At 40.9% G+C, this 22,498-nt stretch overlaps 1 protein-coding gene across 5 annotated transcripts; it reads right to left on the minus strand.

The window, feature by feature from the left end:
* Nucleotides 1-39: 39 nt before the first annotated feature.
* On the minus strand, nucleotides 40-21,326 carry cxxc5a (CXXC finger protein 5a). 5 transcript variants are annotated; one of them, XM_042432202.1, is made up of 4 exons: nucleotides 21,216-21,326; nucleotides 21,006-21,063; nucleotides 11,330-12,348; nucleotides 40-1,142 (listed from the first exon to the last, which is right to left on the minus strand). In XM_042432202.1, exons 3-4 carry the CDS (start codon nucleotides 12,122-12,124, stop codon nucleotides 1,098-1,100), a joined length of 840 nt encoding a protein of 279 aa, XP_042288136.1. In that variant the 5' UTR covers nucleotides 12,125-12,348; nucleotides 21,006-21,063; nucleotides 21,216-21,326; the 3' UTR covers nucleotides 40-1,097. The 5 variants fall into 5 exon arrangements, with proteins under 5 accessions (XP_042288136.1, XP_042288135.1, XP_042288138.1 ...); XM_042432201.1 differs by having other exon boundaries at nucleotides 21,195-21,321; XM_042432204.1 differs by having other exon boundaries at nucleotides 21,191-21,321.
* Between the last annotated feature and the right edge of the window lie 1,172 nt (nucleotides 21,327-22,498).

A 22,498-nucleotide genomic window follows, 5' to 3' on the forward strand; every position in this document is an offset into this window, starting at 1 on the left:
AAAACATGCAAATAGACAAGTAGACAAACATCGGAATTGTAAATTTTGACACAAATACATGCATTCCTTTTTATTCACAAAACCAGTCCAATTTTCTAAACGAATACAAAGATTGGTTATTTTTAAAAGCTGTAGCTACCCAGCAACTTAACAAAATCATGAAAATATAACAAATAAACAAACAAATAAAAATAAAAAAAGTAATCTTGTCTCAGTGCGTTCAGTAGGGTAGACACAGAGCAAGTGCTGTCTCTTAGTGCTATTGCCCTGAGCAGTATTGGCACATGCTCAGTAGGGCCACAGTAACATAAGGCTGCCAGTTTCACTAAAGGAGAAGTTTAGAAATGCAGAGGAGGGCTGATTGAGGAGATTACAGTAGTGACGGCTCTGGCAAACAGCATCTTCAACCCAGTGAAGAGTCTCTGGAGATCTGCCCAATAGAAGGACTTTTTCAGTTTTGTTTCAATCGAAAATTGACAGCGTCACAATTTGAAACATTTTTCATAGTTTTTCAAAGACAACCACTGATCTGTTTGAAAACTATAATCCCCGACAAAGTGAATCATAAAATAGACAAGGGTTTAAGTAACATAATGGTGAAAAATTACAATAATGTTTGCCATTAGCCACTAGTTTTAAAATATAGCTGTAAATTTACATTCTCTACACAAGTACTGTATCTTTCCACACATGAACAACATTAACACCAAACACAGAAATTAGTTGATTGTCCACACTCAGTCCGTCATTTCTGTTTCTGGCAATGAACAGTTCCATGTTTAAGCGACAGAAAAAAAAAAACTGCTGAAAAAAGGACATAGGTACCAAAATGGAAACATAGAAAAGGGAATGAAAGTTGCCATAGATGCTTTTCTTTACGCTTCATTTTTGGTTCAAGGAATAAGTAGGTGCATCCATTACCCGATTGATTTTTTTTTTCTGCTTTGTTTTTGTTGTTTTTTTTGTTGTTTTTTTCTAGAATTTTATTATTTGTTGCTTGTTTGTTTGTTTATTAGCCAGTGTCTGTTCCGGAGACAATCCAAGAGTTGGCATTGCACTTGATGGCAGAGCTTTGGGTAGGGAGTGGAGGAGGAGTCCTACTGGAACCACCGGAACGCCGCTCCTGTAGGAAGCATCACCTTCTTGGAAAAACAGAAGACAAGAAGGGAGGGGAGGAGGAGAGGAGAGGAGAGTGGAGAGAGGTTGGACTTGTTAATGAAAAGCAGCACATTTTGAAGTGTTTGAAAATATAATCTCAAATCTACTCTTCTGCTGCAAAGCTGCACTTTCTTCACACCTTGACAGAGCGACATACATAATGTCACACTCCTGTTACTAAACTCTCTGTCTTTACTTCTATTAAGGGCAGCAACTAATCATTATTTTCATTATTGCTTGCTCATCTTTTTCATTAATGGCTTAATGTGTAAAACATACAGAAAAATTACTATCATAGGTTATCAGAGTCCAAAGTCTTGTTTTACCCAACCTACAGTCCACAACCCAAATATATTCAATTTGCAGTGATGTACAACAGACACAAGCAGACATTTTTTACATTTCAGAAGGTAAAACCATTGAATCTTTGCTAGTTTTGGATCATAAATAACTTTAGATGAGTAGTATGAGTGAAATCTCTATATCCTACATTGTCTGGCCCATTAGCTGCCCCCCTCTTCCCTCAGCGCCACCGCAGGAAAAAGGCTTCAGTCCTGGCTTCACACAAAACCCGATATGCCACATTTATTATTTAGCCACCACACGCGTTGCTCTCTCACACCATCATCAATGATGATGCCGCTCTCAGTCCCCCCCCCCACCCCTGTCTCTCTCTCTAGCTGTGGTTATCTGTGTGTCTGATTGCACTGAGCAGGAGTGGCACACATGCATGAAGCTGCAGGGCTCGGCACAAGGCCTGCCAGTCAGGAGATAGACAGCCATTCGGGTCCCCGGAGCTGCAGCGCGGCTGGCGTCCTGCAAAGTGCAGCTCCATTCTGCAGCAACGGATTCTTCCGTTCGCCAGCTCTGCCTGGAGCGAAGCAGGAGGAGCTCGGCAAACATTTATGCACCCACACACACTCTCACACCGAACCAATATGTATTCAAGTACAGTCACACACCTCCACACACAGTGGCACGTTAACCGACACTCACAGTACACCCCCAAAATCGCACTAAACAGTGAGACTGTTAAACTGAAATTCTCATGCACGATGGATTCAGAATCACTTTTCTATCAGTGCTCAACAGCAGAAGCTTTAATAAGGAATCGTTCATGCTGTGATAATACACATATACCCATGCATACACTCACACCTGTCTCACGGAAAAGGAAATAGAAGATGTGATGTATTTAAGTGTCACACACCATTCACAGTCATACATTGGTATTGCTATATGAAGACATTAACAAAGTCTCAAAATTCAAATTAAATTCTAGTGATAAAATAATGTGAGTAAAACATAATAATTTGTGTGTCTTGTTGTTCAGCAAAATTATGAGTTTTTCAACAAAGGCAACTCAACAATAAATGGCTCATTAGTTCAAAGAAGTTTGTTTGAAACCAAAAACAATATTAGCCCTACTTACTTTCCATGCCCACTTAAACCATTCCCCTACCCTTGAATCAGTAGAGCAGTGTTCTTTTGAATGCTATTTTTCATATCTCGACATGAAACTGAGTGACAACAGGGTTCATGCTCTACAGGTTTCATTTACTTTCATTTTGAAAGTTAACCCCTGCTTACATAAATGAAACATTTTTGCTCGGGTAAAAAGACTTCAAACAAGGTAATTACTCTGGTGATCTCAGCCAAATATAGCACACGCTGTGCTTTATTTGTTAAATTGACTCAATCAGGAATAATCCGACGGTAGAGACACTGAATATCACAGTGCTGTTCACAGCCCATATGCATGTGCCAATTCACATCAACTTCATATCCAATTTCTCAAATATGTAGCAAATGTTGTTTGGTAGATGTAGATCTGGAAAGAATATATGTTTCTGGTGCTGCCAGATTTATTTTCACTTCACCTAAACCCTGAATAAATATGCACAAACTGTTAGCTTTCAATTGTACGCACAGTACATCGTACATACTCAGGATATCCTTTTTGATTCAAATGAATATTAATACGAACCACAAACCTGAAGGTTAATCACCAACATATTGCCAGCATTATTTTATGGTCTGTGTGTTAAGTATCATTAACCCCTCATCCTTCTCTGTGATGACCTTTCCGCAGCTGCACTCAGCTGTTAAGAAGACAGTCAGAGGACAGCAACATCTGGCGCTGCCACAGATGTCAAAAACCCGGTAAGGGCTGAACTGACCATGATGTAATGTGCAGGAAGAAAAACAACACATCCCTCGATTGGACTGTAAATGCTGTTTTCCCTCATTACCAAACATGTGCAATCAATGGAAAAATGGCAGCAGTTCAGGAATAGAAAAACCTTCCTTCACCAACACTGATTGCACAGGTTCAAACAGATGGGATCTGTGGGTGTGAAGTGGCCAATCACTAAAATCAATGGATGTGTTTTTTCAAACAAGGCGAGCACACTTGTCATAGCATAGCACAAACATATACCACTAAAGTAGAAGAGGGGAACATCCTTTACTTTTCAGACTAACTGCGTCTTTAATTAGCAAAAATCCAGTATAATTTATGATGGCCTTTCAGAGAACAGTGCATGTTGTTAGATCATGTTACTCATGTAAATTCCTTTAAGCCAGTTTAAGCCATCATGAATTCAATTTTTGCCCCAGGGCACCACTGAGCATTCTGGTTATTGTTTCATGGCTTTATCATCAACGATTGTGAGGATTCCCTTATGGACACCCACAACAGAAAAAAAACATACAAACAGACACAATGAATGCAAAGCATCTCCACATACAGCAGTGTATGTGGGATGTAACACTGTCTGCGGTTCATAAGGAGCAGAAAAGAAAACCTTTAAAACAACTGAATCTAAACACCAATGACCTCCAGCTGGCACAAACACTCACTGTTTGTCTAGCTGAAGGGGTGAAGCATTTTCCCAAGCCTGCCCTCACTTCAAGAAGCCAATTGTGACTGATGTATATTGATACAATTTTTCTTACCAGGCAAATACACCCATTTCGTAGCCAGGACAAGAGCATTCACAAGCGCAACTGATTTCTTGTTTAATCCATCTGTATACCAGTAATTATCATGAGGAGTATATATGTCACTGTTTGGTGTAAATATGTCAGAGATGATGCAGGAGATGTTTGCAAGGAGATAAATCTTGAAGCTAATGGTCCAAATTTTCACACTCATCCTCAGTGCTCCTGCCCAGTAAGCAGTGTTGGGTAAGTTACTTGAAAAATCTAATAATTTACACATTTATGTTTACATATTACTCATTTAAAAAGTAATTTGTTTACTTTACTTAACAGCTAAAAAGTAAATTATTGAACAGCAAATATAATTAGTTACTTTTTTACTTTACTCTATTTACTTGGCCCAGCTCCGTCAAAGGTGTCTTAGAGCTGGAGTGCAGGACTTTTGTCTCCCCCTTCTGACAGTGGGATTAATTACAAAAACAATGTCAACACGTGCTGATGTCATAGGCTCCGCCGTAGCCTACTCGATCACTAGTGTTGCAGCTGTAAAATGGTGGATAAATTGTTTAAAGCGTCACACAACCTCTGCAAAATGACTCGTTTTCACTATCAGAATTTGATCTATTCGGTCTGATAAATTTGGGAAAGTCTAGAAGAGCCGTATGATTAAATTATTTTATCCCCCTTCAAGTTAGCAGAGAGCTAACTGGAAGTTAGCTGGCTCAGCCAGCGGAAGTCTGAGATTGAGATTTATCTGGCGGTGATAGGCTTAACCAGCATTGTGTGAACTCGTTTGACAAGGGCTTGAATGTAACGGATGCTCATTTATATGTAGGTTTAAATAACTTCCTTTAAATAATAGCCTCCATACCAACAATTTACATCTTCTTTGTTTAATATGTGTAGACAAAGAAAACTAGATGCAGCCAGGACCAGCATTTACTGACCATCAACAGCAAGCTTAACGTTACTCCAATGTGACTAAATAAAGTCCTATCCTGTCAGGGAAGCTGCATTGTTCAAACACTCGCCAACTCTAAAATGAACCAGATGATTTCCTGAATGTAGCCTCACCAGTGGGTAATGTTAGCAAGTCAGCTAATAAAAAAATGCCTGGAATCGTATTTCTCCTCTTTTAGTGGCAGCTAACCATGTCCCCACATGGCAGCCCCTTCACCAAGCTAGCACGCACCAAACCAGTCAGTCCACTAAATGCACAGAGACCAAACTGATATTAACCTTCCATCAAACTACAGGTCACAAGTTGAACAAGTCGACCTCCAAATTGTCAAAGTAACGGAGCATTACTGGAATTAGAAAATGAAATGTAATTACCGAATTTCAAATTGTAATAGCTACTGAAAAAGTAATTACATTAGTGTTCAAAATTAAATGATTTTTAGGTCTCTGTGTTACTTATAATAGTTGTTTCATTTTGTTTTATTGTGGAGCAGAATGTCATAAAGATGGAGGAAACAACGTTTGATAGGGTCTTTTCAGGAGGTTTTTCACTGTATTTTGAATAAACACTGCAATCAAAATTGTTCTTAGGTTGTAATATTAAGTTTTTAAATGTCAGAGGTTTACATATAATGGTTGTTTCAACATTATTTAAATGATTGAATTTAAATGTGAAGTGGGTCCCTACATGTTTAAATGTGGTCACTGAAATGCTGTTGAAACAACTGTTTTATGTCACATAAATGTATAAAACACTGGTTTTACAGTTACCGCGACATCTTGATGTCTTTTGGATGCAAGTTACTAAATCAGTGCTTACGGGGTGGACTACAGTCTGATTTTTTGCAGATAATATCAAAGTCTCTCTTAGAGTAATCCAGATGCCAGTCTAGAGTACGACACCTTGACTTCCTAACTGGCTTCCGTCTTCCTCAGCCTCCTCTGTCCACTCCAACTTGTCCCTCTGTCTGCCCAGCAACTTGCCCACACATCCATGTGTCTCGGTGTCAGTCTGCATGCCTGTCAGTTTGCATGAGCCTCTGCTGCCCTGATTGTCTGGTGTACGGTGTCTGGGAGGCAGGAAAGACCACGAGGGAGTATGTTACTCCCATATCAACATCAGATACTGCCAAAGTGGCCCCCAATGGACAACACTAGTATGTTCAGATGTTAGATGTGTCTGATGACAAATAAGCACCATATTTGACACAGCCAATGAACTCCGTTACAAAATATATTATATACACAGTAAGTATCTATTAGTAGACAAAGACAAAAACTCAGCCCCTGTCTTATCTTAAAATATAGTCTCAAAGATTACCCACCCACAGGTACAATACATCTTGAGTGTACAGTGACATACAAGTAAAAACAAGGTACACTACAACTTCCTAACCCTGACTCTCCTTCTTTCTCGGTGTTGAACAGCATCGCTGAGACTGACACCACTGGAGGATATTCAGACATAGAGCAGAAAGGAACTGCCTTCCCACTTATTTCTCTCAAATGTAGCATTCCCAGAATAAATCCAGACATCTTCAGCCAGTGAGCTATGAGGTGGCAAAGGCCTCAGCATGCTCACTCCCCCTCACTTGCCAATTTTACGCTCCTCTTTGAGCTGCCATGAGCGTTCAATGGAAACCGTCAACACCCTTAAAATAAGCACACTGCTGCTGGACTGCACTTGTGTACCGGCGCGCATGCTCACAGGCTCGTAGAAACACGCGCACACACGAGCATAACCTTTCAATGCAAATGTGGTAAAACGAAGCCGAGGCGTTTCATCCGCTCGTTTTACTCACACGTGTGTGCACACACAAATGTGCTGAAAAGCAGTCAAAACAATGCACCAAGACCATCTGACAAACTGACCGCAAGACATGTGTTAAATAAGACGTCATGCCCCTTTAGAGACTGCACACGGACTGTAACAGCCACAGCAGAAGGGGATGTGCCGCTCCATCTTTGATTGGAGGGGAATGTGACACTCAGGGGCTGTTTGAGCTACAGCTGAGGCTCACTGCAGTTCACTGTGGACTCTGAAAGCCAGGAGGAGCTTCTCTCATGGCACAGGTGCTGCCCAAATCACCCTGATTATGTGGGAATATCTTTAACTAAGGTCTTGTTTATAGACGATTAAAATATATACTGTATTTGACAATCTTACATCACCTATTCAATATTGACATTTGGGATTTACTGCTGACTCTCTGCTCTTCACTTTCGCTCCTGACACAGCACATCCTCCATGAATCTCATCATCTGACATTTAGCTTGTACTGATGACATCACGCTCACTGACAGCGTGGCCCGGGCTGTATTCTCTGATCTAATCATCTGCTGAACAAGAGCTGTTGACTTAATAACAAAGCCATTTGAGACAACTACTAGACTGCTAATGGGAAACGTATGAGTGCATGTGGACAAATAAAAACCAGGCAAAATTGAAAATGCAGTACTGCTGTCAGAACTCTGTACGAGGGGGAGCAAAAGTTGATTTGAAAATCACGTTTGAGGCCAGAAAGTAACAGGTTGTAGACATCTTTGATGGTTTCCTGATTGAAAGAGAATACTGATGTCATTTTGAATGAACGCCCATTTGCATTTCAGGTGTACTTTACATTTTGTCAGTTGTGCTCCAATGCAGTTATGTTGAGTCGCTTTAAATCATTCTTAAAATACATGTAAGCTCCCTCATAACTGTAGATGTCTTGAATATACTGCTAGGAACATGTATAAGACAATTAGGTTCATATGGCAACATCAGGGGATTATTACAGGGATTACCTTGTCAAGACAACTTTTGTTTCCTGCCGTGGGTTGTCAGGTGATTGAGGTTTATGTTTTTTCATGCTTTCTGTGCGGGTGTGCAAGAGCTGCACACCTGCCATCATTGTACTTTGGCACGAATGTTTCTCGCCTTTCTCATGGCAACCTAATGCCTATGACCCTCAGTACATCTGTGGCACTGCGGAAACTTTCAGCACTCCAGGAAGGCACTGCGTCATTGCTCATCTGTCGCACAACTACAATGCGCCTGCTGTTTTGGCAGTTAATGAGACCCTGACCACTTACGTATTCACATCAATTTCTATTTGATGCACGGCCCATCTTTGCTGTAACATAATCCAATAAAACTTCATGTTTACTCTGATGATGGACTAGCTCAGGCAGTTTATAATTCTGAAAGCTGTTTTTCCAAAATGTTGACTTTTGACAACTACTGCAACTTTGTACAGACACCATCAGGAATGATATTGTTATCCTTTAACAATATTCATTACTCTACTATTGTTATGGTGTACCATAAATGTTAAATTAAGTAACAAGAAGTGATTAGCCTTCTCATTTATGTCTGAAAAAGGGGAAACTGCTTGACAGACACGTTAAATAAATTAGCAAGTACTTTCAGATGTCAAGAGTAAGGACTTTGTGCAAGATAATTAGAGTACATACATCAGACTGCTATTATGGCTTGGCAGGTTTGTGGTACCCTGGAGTTTCTTTCATATGAGGCAGCCATTGGTAGACTGTGACGTTACAAGCAGCACAATGACCTATATCAACATCAACATTCATGAATATTCAAGCCCCCATGGGTTTGGCATCACTGATGTGAATGACTGTTATTAGGCTAACTGCCATGACACCATCAATTGCGAATCATAAATTAAAACTAAATCCGTTACTGTTACAGACATCGAGTCGTACCACCTACATGGAAAGCTGACACATTTCACCACTTTGGTGAATCATCAACAGAGACGAATGAAGCTTCTCATCAATTTGCAACTGAACAATTTAACGCTGAAAAATGACAATAATCATGGTGATATTAAGACACATCAATCAGATTCTCAACATGTGATAAAGTCAGGCATTTTTAATTAATCCTTCAATTTCACACAATAAATGGACCATGCCGCGTTTTTGAAAGTTTTGGCCCATTTACTCTAAGAAAAAAGTACACTTTTGATTTTTGCAGACTGTTTTCAAAATTTTACCATGTGTTTTAAAGGTTTTAAATTTCCTCTTCTCTGCATTCCAGGCAGCCACTGGTTTTCCATTCGTTTTTCTATGAAAAATTGTTGCCAAAAACTTTGTCAAAGTACTTCACATTATTCATTTCTGTATCAGGATTAATACATATTGTTGTGTGATAATGCAACACAGATCACATCATGCTGTGCCTTGCCACTCAGCATAATTCTGACTCTGCCAGTTGCTTGCGTGGATGTTGGGAAATTATATTAAAAACCCAAACACTATGGTATGTTTTCAAATGCGGTCAGTAAATCATACTTTCCACATGGTTTGTACAGTAGCCATGGGTATGGCCCTTTATATTGAAGCCTGTGAGTTTACAAACATGTGAATATGTGTAGCTATTTTATCATATTGGTTGGATGTTTTGGTGTTAGGCTGGGAGCTCTAATTTTTCCATCAACATTAACTGAGCTAAACTGGGCTACGTTCTGCATGATGTCAAACAGTGCTGAGTTTGTAACACTGAAAATGATCCAATAACCAAACTATCCCTTTAAGGAGCATTTCACTGCAGATCGCCAAAGTCAGCAGATTGGGATTGAACAACCAACCTTTCAGCCTACAAACAAGAGCCCAAGCTGTCACCCTCAATCAACATCAGAAAGAGAAAGAAATAAAGCCATTAGCAGTTTGAAGCACAAATCCCGTTTCTGCACACAGCAGTGACAATTAGACCAGAGGCCTCTCAACTGGTTCATGTTCACACAGTGTTACTTATCTATCAATTTATTACGCAATGCCAAAGTGACACTATTATCTATTGATCACAAAAGTTTATTTCCTTTGAGATGGAACATCTGCTGAAATTGATTTCATGATTGGTCATTCTGTCACCACAGCCGGGGTTAGTTAGGCCACAGAGTGCGATGGAGGTAACAGACAGGAAGTTTGGAGAAGGACAGCGGCAGCAAACGGGGGGGGGCACATGTGCCACACTGACACCTGGTGCTCCAGATGACAGCTCTGTTGCCAGATGGACCTTATTACATGCACTCACACACACAAACACACCCACATATGTACACTTACACACAAACACATACTGTACACATATTCACAATTACTGCTACTCTGCCTCCACACACACACTATTTTTGCACATTTCTTTACAATCAACGTGTAAGCTCAAGGAGGATGTGCATGTGACCAAACAGAAAATTCTCCAATGAGGAGGACATGTTGTGTTTTAGCCAGTGAATGAACAATGACTACCAGTTGGATGCGGGAAGGGTGATTGTGTGGTTATGGTGGACAGATTAAAGAGACCCCATGGTGCATGCATACCCTGCACATACCCACCACACTCCCCACCACCTGTCATTTCCCCGCTCCACCAAAAGAGCCCCCACCCCACCCCGCTCTCCCCTGTACAATTTCCCTTAAAGGGGAATGACATTCAGGTAAAAACCGTTCATATCTGAACCAAATGACCTTTGTTTTGTTTTCAGGTCTGAAGTTAAATTTGCTTGTGAAGTTTGTAGATTTCCATTGCATTTTCTTTTTTTGCTCAAAATATTAAATGCCACAATGACAAACTTATGCCTGATTTCTCTGGTTTCTCACTTTGGGTAGTGGTTAATGGGCACAAATGTTGTAAGTTTGTAAGTTTTTGAAGCTTTGTAGTCCTGTGACTCTTTGGATCAAAATGCTTTTAAGGATAAGGCTGGCAATTCTCTATATTTTTCTTATTGTCAGCAAATCTCATTTGCAGAGCCAAACCAACTATGAATTGATCCTGCTTACAAGTATTGTGTGTGTATCAAAAGCCTGATATATGTACCATGTCCAAACTCTTTGTGGTGAGGGTTTGTAAGTGTTCCTTCACCATGAAGACTTTAAAGATGGTAGTTTGTTTAGAAACAGCTCCAAAGACTAATAACAGTGATCATGTTTTCAGTCTCTGGAGAGTAGTTCTGTGTATGGCAGACACCACTGCGGAACGCGGTTCCATTTACAGTGCTTTGCTAGCTTGTTAAGAGGATAAAAGAGGCTGTGATATATAACACAACAAGTGAACGTACCATTTTTATTAGTCTTTGGAGCTATCGTGCCCAAACTTTTCAAGGTGATGGAACATGTCACACACTGCAACAATGTGGCTCATTGACATGTTTTTAGTTTTTGGACAACAATGGAGGTCTTTTAAGTAGTATTATTTTTGGGGGGAACCCTAAATAATGGCTCACAAAGCAATGGCACATCATTTCCACCACTCTCTTACCTCCAGAGCAGCAGAGGGCTTCTTCTTCAGTTCCTCACATTTGCGAAACTTGCAGATCTGGTGGCCTGTTTTGCGATTCCGGCAGCTGCTGCATTGCTCGCAGTTAATCCGCCGTCGACAAGGTGGGCACATGCCGCAACGTTTTCGCTTCTTTTTACCGGAGTTGATAGCAGAGGCCAGCTCACTCTGCGCCGGATACTCGGCCAGGCCGGCCATGTGTAGCGCGCTGTCCGCCAGAAACACTCCAGCCGGCGTCATGATGAAAAGCCCCGGGTTGAAGGGGAAGCCACCCCCTACTCCATATGGGAAGTCAACAGGACCACCTACGGCGTCCGTGACAGACGTACCCTCCAAGTCGCTAGCCCCCGAGCCTGCGTCTCCACCGCCAACTCCCACTCCCATGCCCCCAGGCAGGAGCATGTGCTCCATACCGGCCCGCTTTAACAGTGCTGCTGCCTGGGCAAAGTGCAGCAGGCCATTCTGTCCCTCCAGAACCTGCTCTAGGGTCTGGTCCAACTTGGCTGCCGTCAGTGCGGAGACAGTGGGCTGGGGCTGCAGGGGTGGCTGAGGCTTGGCCGAGTGGCTCTTAGTCTCACTATTGTCCGTGTGTCCATTGGTGGTGGCAGAGGAGACTGCTGTATACTGGGATAGGGTGCGGGAGTTTTTAAGGCTCTTACTGAGGGGCTCACTGATGATGCCACTGCGGTTCCTGCGCTCTATAACAGGAGAGTCCTGTTTGCAGCTACTCCGCTCCAGGTCCTCTGTCCGGCCCCCCTCCGACAGCCCGCTAGACATGGTCCAGAGCGTACGTGCCTGGGTTGGGGGTGAGGGTGGAAAGGGGGCAGGGGTGAGCGACAAGGGGGAGCAAAGACCTTTTCACGGTCCGTTCTGTGCCCCGGTGAGAGTGGTGCCTCACCTCGATGGATTAATCAGCCAACCGACAACAGACAGGCCCCGGAGCCTTCTGCCCGCACTACAGCTCAGCCCTCATCCACGTTCTTCCATGGGCCACCTGGAAACTTTACACAGGGAGAGAAGAGAGAAGTGTGTAAATTACTCATCAACATCCAGTGCACCTCACCAAAACGTCAACACACTCGAGAGAAACATTTTCAATTTTTGTTTAGTTGTGGGGTCAACTTAGACAAATGCAAGAACTAAACATAGTATCTTAAAGATATCACGTTCAGACGCCTGAAGAAAAGTTTACTAAATTAGTAAACTTAACAAACACTATATATAGCTACCCAACATCCTGATCCAGACTGAAATGTGCATATAATTTGACAAAAATAAATAATAATGTTGAATAATGTAAAATTATGCAAACAACCGATTGAAATCCTGAAATTACAGTTTGATGGCCCATTACCTGGTCTTCATTACCTGCAGTTAGCATTAAGTGCTTTGATACAAGGAGTTAGTGACACTACATAGAAATTAGTTTTACAAAATTAAACATGGACGGGGGCCACCTAATTCTTCTCTAATTGGTTATAGCAAAGAAAAGGAATTACAGCGTAGAGCGCCTAATCTTGCTGATACAATCAAATTAATTGTGTTGAACACAAAAATTGCTTTGGTAAACTACATAAATTACAAACTGATGGGTATTTTTGACCATAGGATTTTTTTGTTGTTGTTGTTTATACATACAAATAAGTGCTTTTGTCTGCAAAAATTTCCATAAACAAAGACAGGTGTAAGCTCTTTTACAAAAAAGTCCCTGCCTGGAACAGACTGAGACATTCAACAGTGCTCAACACAATTCCAAATGATCATTATTACCTGCTTTGAAATGGTGCCCAGGTGAACTCTTGAAAGACCGATCTGTTGTATCTATCAGTTGCTCATTGGCGCTAACACAACTATGACTTTTTTTCTGACTCTTTTTACTTCTAAGTGAAGTTTGTAATTTGAGATTTTTTTATTTTATTTTATTTATCTTTTTTATCAGTATTTATCTGTAATAATACCTTTTTGAGACTAAGCTGTTTTGGTGCTTTATAGATAAATTGTATTGACCCGACTGCAGTTAAGTCATTTAAGAAATGTTGCATATATTGACTAACAATTACACACTCAATGATCTGAGTACATAACCTTGTGATACAATATGTGAGAAAATAACTGTCTCTTATTACACTTTCTCACCCAACAATCGCAGACACTGTAAAAAATGTGCCTAAAATCCCAGCAACAAAACCAAAGAAGTTGATACTTTTTTGATATTAATTTGAAAATATTTCCTATCCAATCAAAGGCCAAACGTGTAGAGCAATATAAATTTAGTCAAATGTTGTGGGGAGAGTGTGAAGAGTGTTCACTAGGCAGGTAGTGGGAGACTCCCCACTGGAAGGAGATACATGCAAACACAAGCTTTTAGCGTAAGATTCATGTGACTGCTCATCTATGAAAAGAAAAACTATGTTGCTATTCTCCTGACCTGTCCATGTTCACAAACAAGCATACCACCTCCCACAGAAAAGCTGAGGAAATGGCCGGGCCAGTCCTTATAAGGGAAACAAAGGGAAAGGGAGGGGAAGAGGATGGAGGGGGGGGGGTGTCTGTGCAGTGTGTGGAAATTGGAAGGCCAGAATTAGTGGGAGGTAAAGCTTCAAAGGCAAGCGCACAGCCCCCACATTCTCACCAGCTCAGGGGGATGTGGCGCCAGTGAACCAGAGCCAGCTCCGCAGCCCCTCAGCCCCATAGTTTCAGTTTCTCCCACTACAACACTGACCAGGGTCCGGTTTCCCAGAAGCATCTCAGCACTATCTCTGCTCAGTTGTGGGTGAAAGCGTAACAGCACTGCAAGGCATCACAGAGTGATACATGTGGATTTTGTGGTTTTATGGAATATTGGACCTGAAAAATTATGCACTCAGTGGTCACATATGAAGACTTTGACATTGGTAAAAGCAGCAGAGTGATTTTTGATTTTTTTAACGCTGCACTTTCTCAGTTGAGCTTTGTGGCAGCTGTATAACTACAAAAGTAAATTGGTTTATTTGTATAACAGCGCTGTTTCTTGATTAATCATGGCCTGGGAGAATATCCAGCTCTGATCCAACTGCTTTATCAATGCTCTAAATACAGTAAATGTGTTAAAAGACTTGAGTACACCACATAATTAATGAACTGGCATATTATCAATAGCTAGAATAAATTAGTTCTCAAGTCGTCTACAGATCAGCTGTAATGTTACAATTCAGCCAGGATACAATTATCCCACCAGCCTCGCAACAGCTGACCGGCTGATGACGTGGCTGTTTTGGGGGGTTTTTTTTAAAGATGTATATTAGAAATTATAATGACACATATTGCCTCTTCTCTTGTTTCAAACATTAATGCTTTTCATACTGCTGACTTGCTTTGCGTCATCCCATCCACACCTACATCATGACGATACCACAGTGACACACAGGCTCCTTTTGTTTCTTCAGTAGAATATTAATAATTTGACAAAATTATTTTTTACTTACAACTGGGTTTTATTTGTATTGTAGATTAAAAGCAGTGTGATGAGCATGAATTCAAACTATAATATTTTGGTCATTAAGGCATTTTTCAAATCACTGTTTTATAGTACAGCGATGTACACCTATGATTTACAGTTAAAAAACTCCCTATTTATCTCATAGTAGCCATTTATGCAGCCCCTCAGTTCAGCCTCTGTCTGAAACAGGCTGTTTTATCTCCTGTCTCTTTAAGGTCCCCCCTCCCAATGAGCCCACTCTGTTCTGATTGGTTAAGTCCTGGAAGCTGCCTCAGAGACTACGTAAACAAACAATAATAGTAGGATTTCACATTCTTTAATCAAAATAGAAACTTCTCGAATACATCTATACGAGCCGAAATCTGATCCAAAATATGCGAGTGGACAAAGAGAACAACCCGTGGAACAACTTTGGTCTATGGAATGGATGGCCATTTGTGGGCATGCATAAACAATCTGATGTCAGTTTGACGGGGAAGTAGGGGTAACTTTGCAAACAAAGTGTTCAGAGCAGGCAGAAGTCTGGGCTTTTGACTTGCAGGAAGCATTTTTACATACATTCACCTAAAGGTTTGGAATTTTGACCAAAAATCACAAAAAAGCATGTTATGTCCCCTTTAAGAAAAATAAGCAGATAAATGTGACAACATTTAAGCATACGGATACTGTCTAATGGACAACTGTTATCCTATGATTTATAAATAGAAATGAATTTCCTAAGTTTAATGGTTTGGTATACATGTGGTATGAAGACTGTGTTTGTATAAAGATCAACAATTTGATTTGTAGTTTGGAATTGACAAACTGTACATTGATGTCAGTATGTATCTCCAAGAGTACACCAAGACTCTGAAAGCAAACTAGTCTGGAAGATGTGTATCCAGATATTTTACTTTACATGTTTACACATTGGGTTCAGACTTGTAATCAGACTGAAGCCAAAACTGGTGCACCATACCGCAGTTGTTGCTTTGGTCTACCACATTGTGTAACAAATGAAAGCAGGGGGCACCTCTTTTAGCCTCACACACACACACAGACACACACACACACACACACACACACACACCCTCCTCTGCTGTGTGTGTGTACATCCGCCTTCCATCCCACTGACCTATCAGTCACACTCTTTCCGTCCTCATCAACCCTGAGCTTGGCACATAATCTTTGGCTGATCACCCTCTTCCACTTCCAGTGTCATGGCTCTTCAGATCCCTTCACTACATCATTTGCAGAAGAGGTTTATGTCCTTATGTGAACTGTCTCCTAAACCACAACCGTCTTTTCTCTCTGCTGCTGAGAGTGTCAATGCCATACCACTGAACACATACACTAAGATGACCGGTGTTGTTTTGTACTTTATGCATGTTTACTCAGTTTTCCGTGATGTTACAGGCTTGATGCTGTGGTTCATATTAAAGCTTTACACCTCATTCACCTCACTGTGTATTGGCCCGACAACAGCACAGAGCCGCACGCTGTCTCAGCATAAAACAGAGTGTAAATATGAGCCATCGTTGATATTTCCCTGAGTCTTTGTTTTTTTGTTAATCTATCCACACACAACGTGCTGCACAGGATTAGCGGACCGAGATAAAGATCTGGATATAAATGGTCCAAATGATCAATATGGTCCGACAACTACATGTGTGAAGCCTTTTTTCAAATCGACCTGTGAGCTCAGCTGGAGATGGTAGAGCACGGGTGTGGCCTGAGAGGCATGATGTGAACCTGCAATCACAGCATCCACAAAAATAATTGGTGGCCTCTTGTTTAAGTAAATTCAACACTGCAGCAGGAGCGGTCACTGTGTATTAGCATGACTTTTTTTTAATGGTTTCTTTGATGCCTGATCATCATTACAGGCAAAACTGAAGCTGTTTTGTTCAAGTGTTTTTGAATCTTTAAGGAAAGTAAAGCAGAGTGGTGGAGAATTACTGTAGTTTTACTGGTCAATAAATCATTTAGTGCAGTCAAAAAAAATATTGACTAGCCCGAGGAGGTATAACACAACTTCCTTAATGCGATTATAAATGTTGCTGTTCATTCAGTAAAGACATTTGGTGAAAATATTGCCATTAATTTGAGGCTGTTTTGTTGAAGCAGCTAGGAGATGTCTACTCAGTAACTTTATCACTTTGTGAACACTTTGTCAACAGCATCTGATCTGCAGAACTTGAGAATGATGAGCAGAAACTGAGAATATTGTTAATAAAATATCTCAAAAATTGGTACTGTATTGGCCTGTATTCATTTGTGTGTGAAATTTGATTTTGGATTTATCAACTAATAGCTTGTGATAAAGTGTGGATTCACATCTACGGCACTTGTGGTGTCAGAGAGAAGCATATATACCAAATTTCATGCAAAAACAGCCTCATGAAATGCAAAATTCAAATGAAATGTGTGGTGTTTTTATCCAGATGTTATTGCTCTACAGAATACTGCAGGAGGATTGGTCACTGTGTAATAGTATGACTTTTTGAACAGTTTATTTGATGCCTGATCATCATTATAGGCAAAACTGAAGTTGTTCTGTTCATTTTTTTTACACTTTAAAAAAGTAAAGCTGAGTGGTGTAGAATTACACATTTAACCTTTAAGGGAAATTCTGTTTTTGCTGTCTCCCTATTTGCTAGTGGATCATGGTGCCTGAAAATAGTTTCCTCTGGGTATGTGTGGGTTTGTTTATGTCTAATCATTTGTATAAAATTTGACATTCAAAGGAAAAGTTTTATATTTTGGGAAATATGCTTGCTTTCTTGCTGAGAGTTTGAGAAGAGTTCAGATTGACACCACTCTCTTGTCTGTAGGTAAATATCAAGCTACCGCCAGAAGCCAGTTAGCTTAATTTAGCACAAAAACTGGAAACAGGGGTAAATAGCTAGCCCAACTCTGTCCAATGGTAACAAAATCCAGCACCTCTGAAACTAACTAATTAACAAGTTGTGCCTCATTTGTTCAATCTGTACAAAAACCGAAGTGTAAAAATGACAATTTGCTGTTGTGTAAATTGTTGTGCGCTGAACTATTTCTTGGCCATGACCAGTTGCCAGGCAACTGGTGGACACTCCAGTAGGTTACTGGTCTTGGACAAGAAATAGTCCAGTACATAACCCTTGGTAAAAAGGTGCAAGGTCTTTTTTAGCCAGCTGCTGGTGATAGCTTCATAATTAGTGCACAGACACATGTGAGTGGTATCAATCATGTCATTTATCTCTCAGTAAGAAAGCAAATAAGCACATTTTCCAAAATGTTTCCTTTAAGTCATTTAGCACAAATAGCTTATCACAGTCAGTACTGTATACCAGCATTCTGTATACCTAGGATAAAGTAGGTCATAATACCAAAACAATGTCAAAATATTGTAAAGCCATTCAAAAGCTGTCAGAGTTTCAGAATATGAATCTTCATGTTTTGTGTTGAACAAAAACTTTCAAGTTTAATTAACTGGTGAATTAAGTAGTACTTTAATCAATTATACATTCACACAACACTAAAAATGATGAGTGCTTCCTAACAGCCAAAGCGCCTACTGAGCGAATGTCAGCATTATGCTACTTGTATGAGTGTGAACAGCTCATTTAACATTCACATGCAGCTCTCAGCCTGTAATGGCTCAAAACTTACAGGCTTGTTTTATAAGATATCTTTTTATTTTAAGATTTTTTTCTGACTTAATACCAACTGTTTGGGTTATATGCAAAAAAAAAACAGATGTGTATGGTAAAAATAAATGTCAGTCCTCAATATAGTAACAACGTTGGCTGATTGGTTGATTCAGTCGATGACGGGCTGACTGATCAATAGGTGATGGAGGAATGGAGGAAAGCATTTAGGGCTAGTGTGTGTTTATCTCTCCTCTGGTTTTTGAGGGGAGGACAGCAGACCTATAATCTTGTTGGAAACAAAAATCTAAACATCAGAATAACAAAAAATGACCAGGTCTATTTTTCCTTCATGGCTGCTTAAATATTCAACAGACAATTGACTTGGTCCCCAAAACTGCTTTATATTACCTGCTAGGGTCACATACTGTATGTGTTCAGTGAGACTAGAGCTGCAACAATTAGTTGATTAATCAATTAGTCAATCGACAGAAAATTAACTGAAAATTATTTTGATAATCAAGTATCGTTTCAGTCATTTTTAAGCAAAAATGCCAAATATTTGATTGTTCCTGGTTCTCAAATGTAGGAGTTTCTATTACCATAAAATGAAAACTTTGGGATTTTGGATTGTTGGTCAGACAAAACAACACATTTCGAGATGTTACATTGAGCTTTAGTTAATAGTGATGGCCATTTTTCACTGTTTTCCGATATTTTATAATTAATCAATTAATCAAGGAAACAATCAGCACATTAATCGATAATGAAAATAATCATTTGTTGTAGCCCAAAGTGAGACATTCATTTATTTAGTTTGGACTGTGATGTAGGATGTATGAGTCTCTATCCAACGTCCTTTCACTAAATCCTGCATTAATTACATTTTTTTTCTTCAATAAATAAACAAATTGTCCTGCTAATTGAAATCACAGATCAAGTTTGACTAGACAATTAACCTCCTTCAAACCAATTAGGCCTCATTTTGACAAAGGTGTCATAAGCATTAGGCAATTAGCCAGCATTAAACTGCCAGAACCATTTGTGAATGACGGGATTGTTGAAGTAACTCTTAAATAAGTTTCCTTCACTGACGTCACTTTATGCGCAGGTGCCAGGTAATCGCTGTCAGCTTTCAAACGGAGAGAGAGAAAAAAATATTGTCTAATTTCCTGCAGGGCTATGAGGTATTTGCTCCTCCACAAACTCCAGAGCAACTGACTACACCTCTGGAGACGGGAGAATACTTGATGCATTAGTTCAGGCGATGCACAATGCAAATGCAGCGCCCCCACCACCACCACCACCACCACCACCTCCCCATCTCCCCCCCTCCCCTCCAGACGCGCTGTCTGCGGACTCCGTACTTGTCTACCGTGTGAGCCACACATTCTCTATTCCTCCCACCTCCTGTCGACTGACGCACACACACACACACACACACACACACACACAACACAACACACACCTATGGGCTCGCACTCAGACGCGCAAACGCAGGGGAAGTTAAAAAGCATGGTGACAATATTTAGACTCAAGGTTTCATCCATTGTCCATAACCTGCTGCGTCTCATTCTCCCTAATTACCCTGTGCACACAAAAAAGTTAGAGGAGAAAAACAACCACGCTTCGAACCATGGAGCACTGTGCATACTGACTACAGCGGGCAGCGATACTGGTGGTGGATTGCCATGGGGGAGGGGGGTGGGAGGTGCTGGGGGGGGTAGCGCGTTCCCAGGTAGCCTTGAGAGCTACCTGGGAACTTTCAATGATGCTCAGACAAAAGCAGATTGAGAGAAATAAGAAGATATTTTGATTTATTTTTTTATTTTTTTAAAAAAAGAAGAAGGGTACACCTTCTCTCTCTTTACGCATGTGGAAAACTGTAATATCCCATTTTTCTAGTTTATGTTTTTAGAATGATAATATGACAGCGGGTGAAATGAAAAGTTTCAGTCATACAGAGAGACAAGCAAAAAGAGTCCGAGTCAAATACAAGCATGATAAGACTCTAATGCGCGCTGACGATTTCTTTCATTAACTGGCAGCGTCAAGTTTAGCGCGCACATCATTAACAGCTGATTCACAATGAACCATCGGGGCTTTTGGTTTAACGCTGTGCCCATCCGTATCAGCGGTGGCGTCCACTTATTAAATAAAGAAAAAAGAGAAGATTGTTCCTGAGGAGCTGAGAGCAGCTTGTAAAATCTTCATCCCCAGCGTGCTGAGGCATATAACATGTCCAAGCACCGGCGATGTTTAAAGCATTCTGATATTTTTTTTTTAAATTTCAAGTGTAGATCAAAATAGCTGGCTTTTGTCTGGACCCAGTGATCTATGAGCACGGACGCCTATCTGCGGTACCAGCATATGGTCTGCAGTCGCACATTTGAGGATATGCCGAAGAGCCATGCATGGTTCACCCCAGCTATAACTTGATCCTATAAGAAGATGACATCCCAACTTTCACCAGACTTCAACAAAGTATGATCCCCCTCCATCCCACCCCTCCTCCCTCCCCTTCCATGTATCTGCATATTTGCAAACACGGGCCCGTTTTATTCGCACCTACCAAAGCAGATCCGAGCAGAGGGGAGGGCTCCCACAGTCCGAGCGGTCCGTCTCTCAGCCTGCCGTGCAGAATGGTGACAAAAAAAAGAAAGGGGCAGGGGGGGAAAACAGCTTATTCTCCGAGAACACAATCCGACAGAGTGCCTGTCTGTTAGGAACAAATGTGAAAAGAAAAAAATCATTCACCGACAGTTATTTTGGAGAAGCGTACTTTCTCAGAGGCTGAACGCGTGGGTTCCCCCAGCTTTCTCGGTCCTTGCAATCCCACCTCTACATCCCCGCTTGCAGAGAGGAACATGCAAACACATTTCATAGATTTTTGGAGCTTCGCGGAAAAACCGAAGTGGACTTTTCCGCGGCGCGCGCACTTCAGCTGAAGCAATAACGAACTCAGAGAGGCTGTGCGGTTCACTGAGATATCAGGACAACTGAGGAGAAATGTGTTATTTCATTATAAAGCTGGGCTGAAAGAGGTTGACTGTACTCTGCCTCTATGATAACTGGCTGCATCTATTTGCCTATGACGTTGATAATGCAGTGGCGCACATGTTGATGATTTAATATAAATAAATTGTTGTTGAAGCGGCACAAAAATTACCTGAATGAGCGGTGATGTTTTTAAAATAGTTTTATGATTACATGAAAAAAATACAATACTTTAAAATGTGAATATCTGTTCACATCAGATTGTTGTGAGTTATGTGTTTCCTCGTTAAGTGCACAACCTTTCACACAAAGGAGTGACCTCCGTATCAAAAGGGATGCAGGTTGGTGTAAGATAAACACAGGTGAACTCACTTCACCCATCAATTTATTTGGAGAACAGAGGTTATACAGCAGGAAAGGCTGACAGGAATCAACCCGATCCCTATAGTTGCTCCTCCCCTCGCTCAGCCCCAGAGTCCACTCCACCTCTTTGGACTGTCCTGTCTGCTGGCAGGCGTCCAACACAAGTGTGTGGAAATGACACCGCCAGGGCGGCAGAGATTTTCCTTCATTTCTCTCCTTCCCGATCGCGGACTGGCTGACATTGGCTAGAAAGTGGAGCAGCTCGTCAGGGACAATCAATGCGAATCGATCGAGCTGTGCGGTTGAGGCTCCAGTGCAGTAAAATATCGCGGCAGCTGAAGAGAGAGAGAGAAAGAGAGAGAGAGAGAGAGAGAGAGAGAGAGAGGAGGGGGTGTTCTACCAACTCTGCCAGTAGCCAACCAACCTCCCTGTAAACAAATATGCTCTGACTCTCATAAACATGACACTCACTTAGTAAATACTTGAGTCCAAGGCCCACCAAATGCGTAATTACGCACGGGATTTGTGTTCCAAATAAAGATATCCATCTGAAATAAGATATTTGATATTTAGTCTAAAATTATTACAAATGATCATTTCAAATTTAGAATTAAATATCTTGAAATAAATCTGCCAGTGGGAAACAATGAGGCTTGTTTCCAAGTTATTGCACTTGTTAGGAGAATAAATCACGTAACTGGCAAC

The sequence above is a fragment of the Thunnus maccoyii genome, chromosome 13, assembly GCF_910596095.1.
Source record: "Thunnus maccoyii chromosome 13, fThuMac1.1, whole genome shotgun sequence".
NCBI classification, from domain to species: domain Eukaryota; kingdom Metazoa; phylum Chordata; class Actinopteri; order Scombriformes; family Scombridae; genus Thunnus; species Thunnus maccoyii.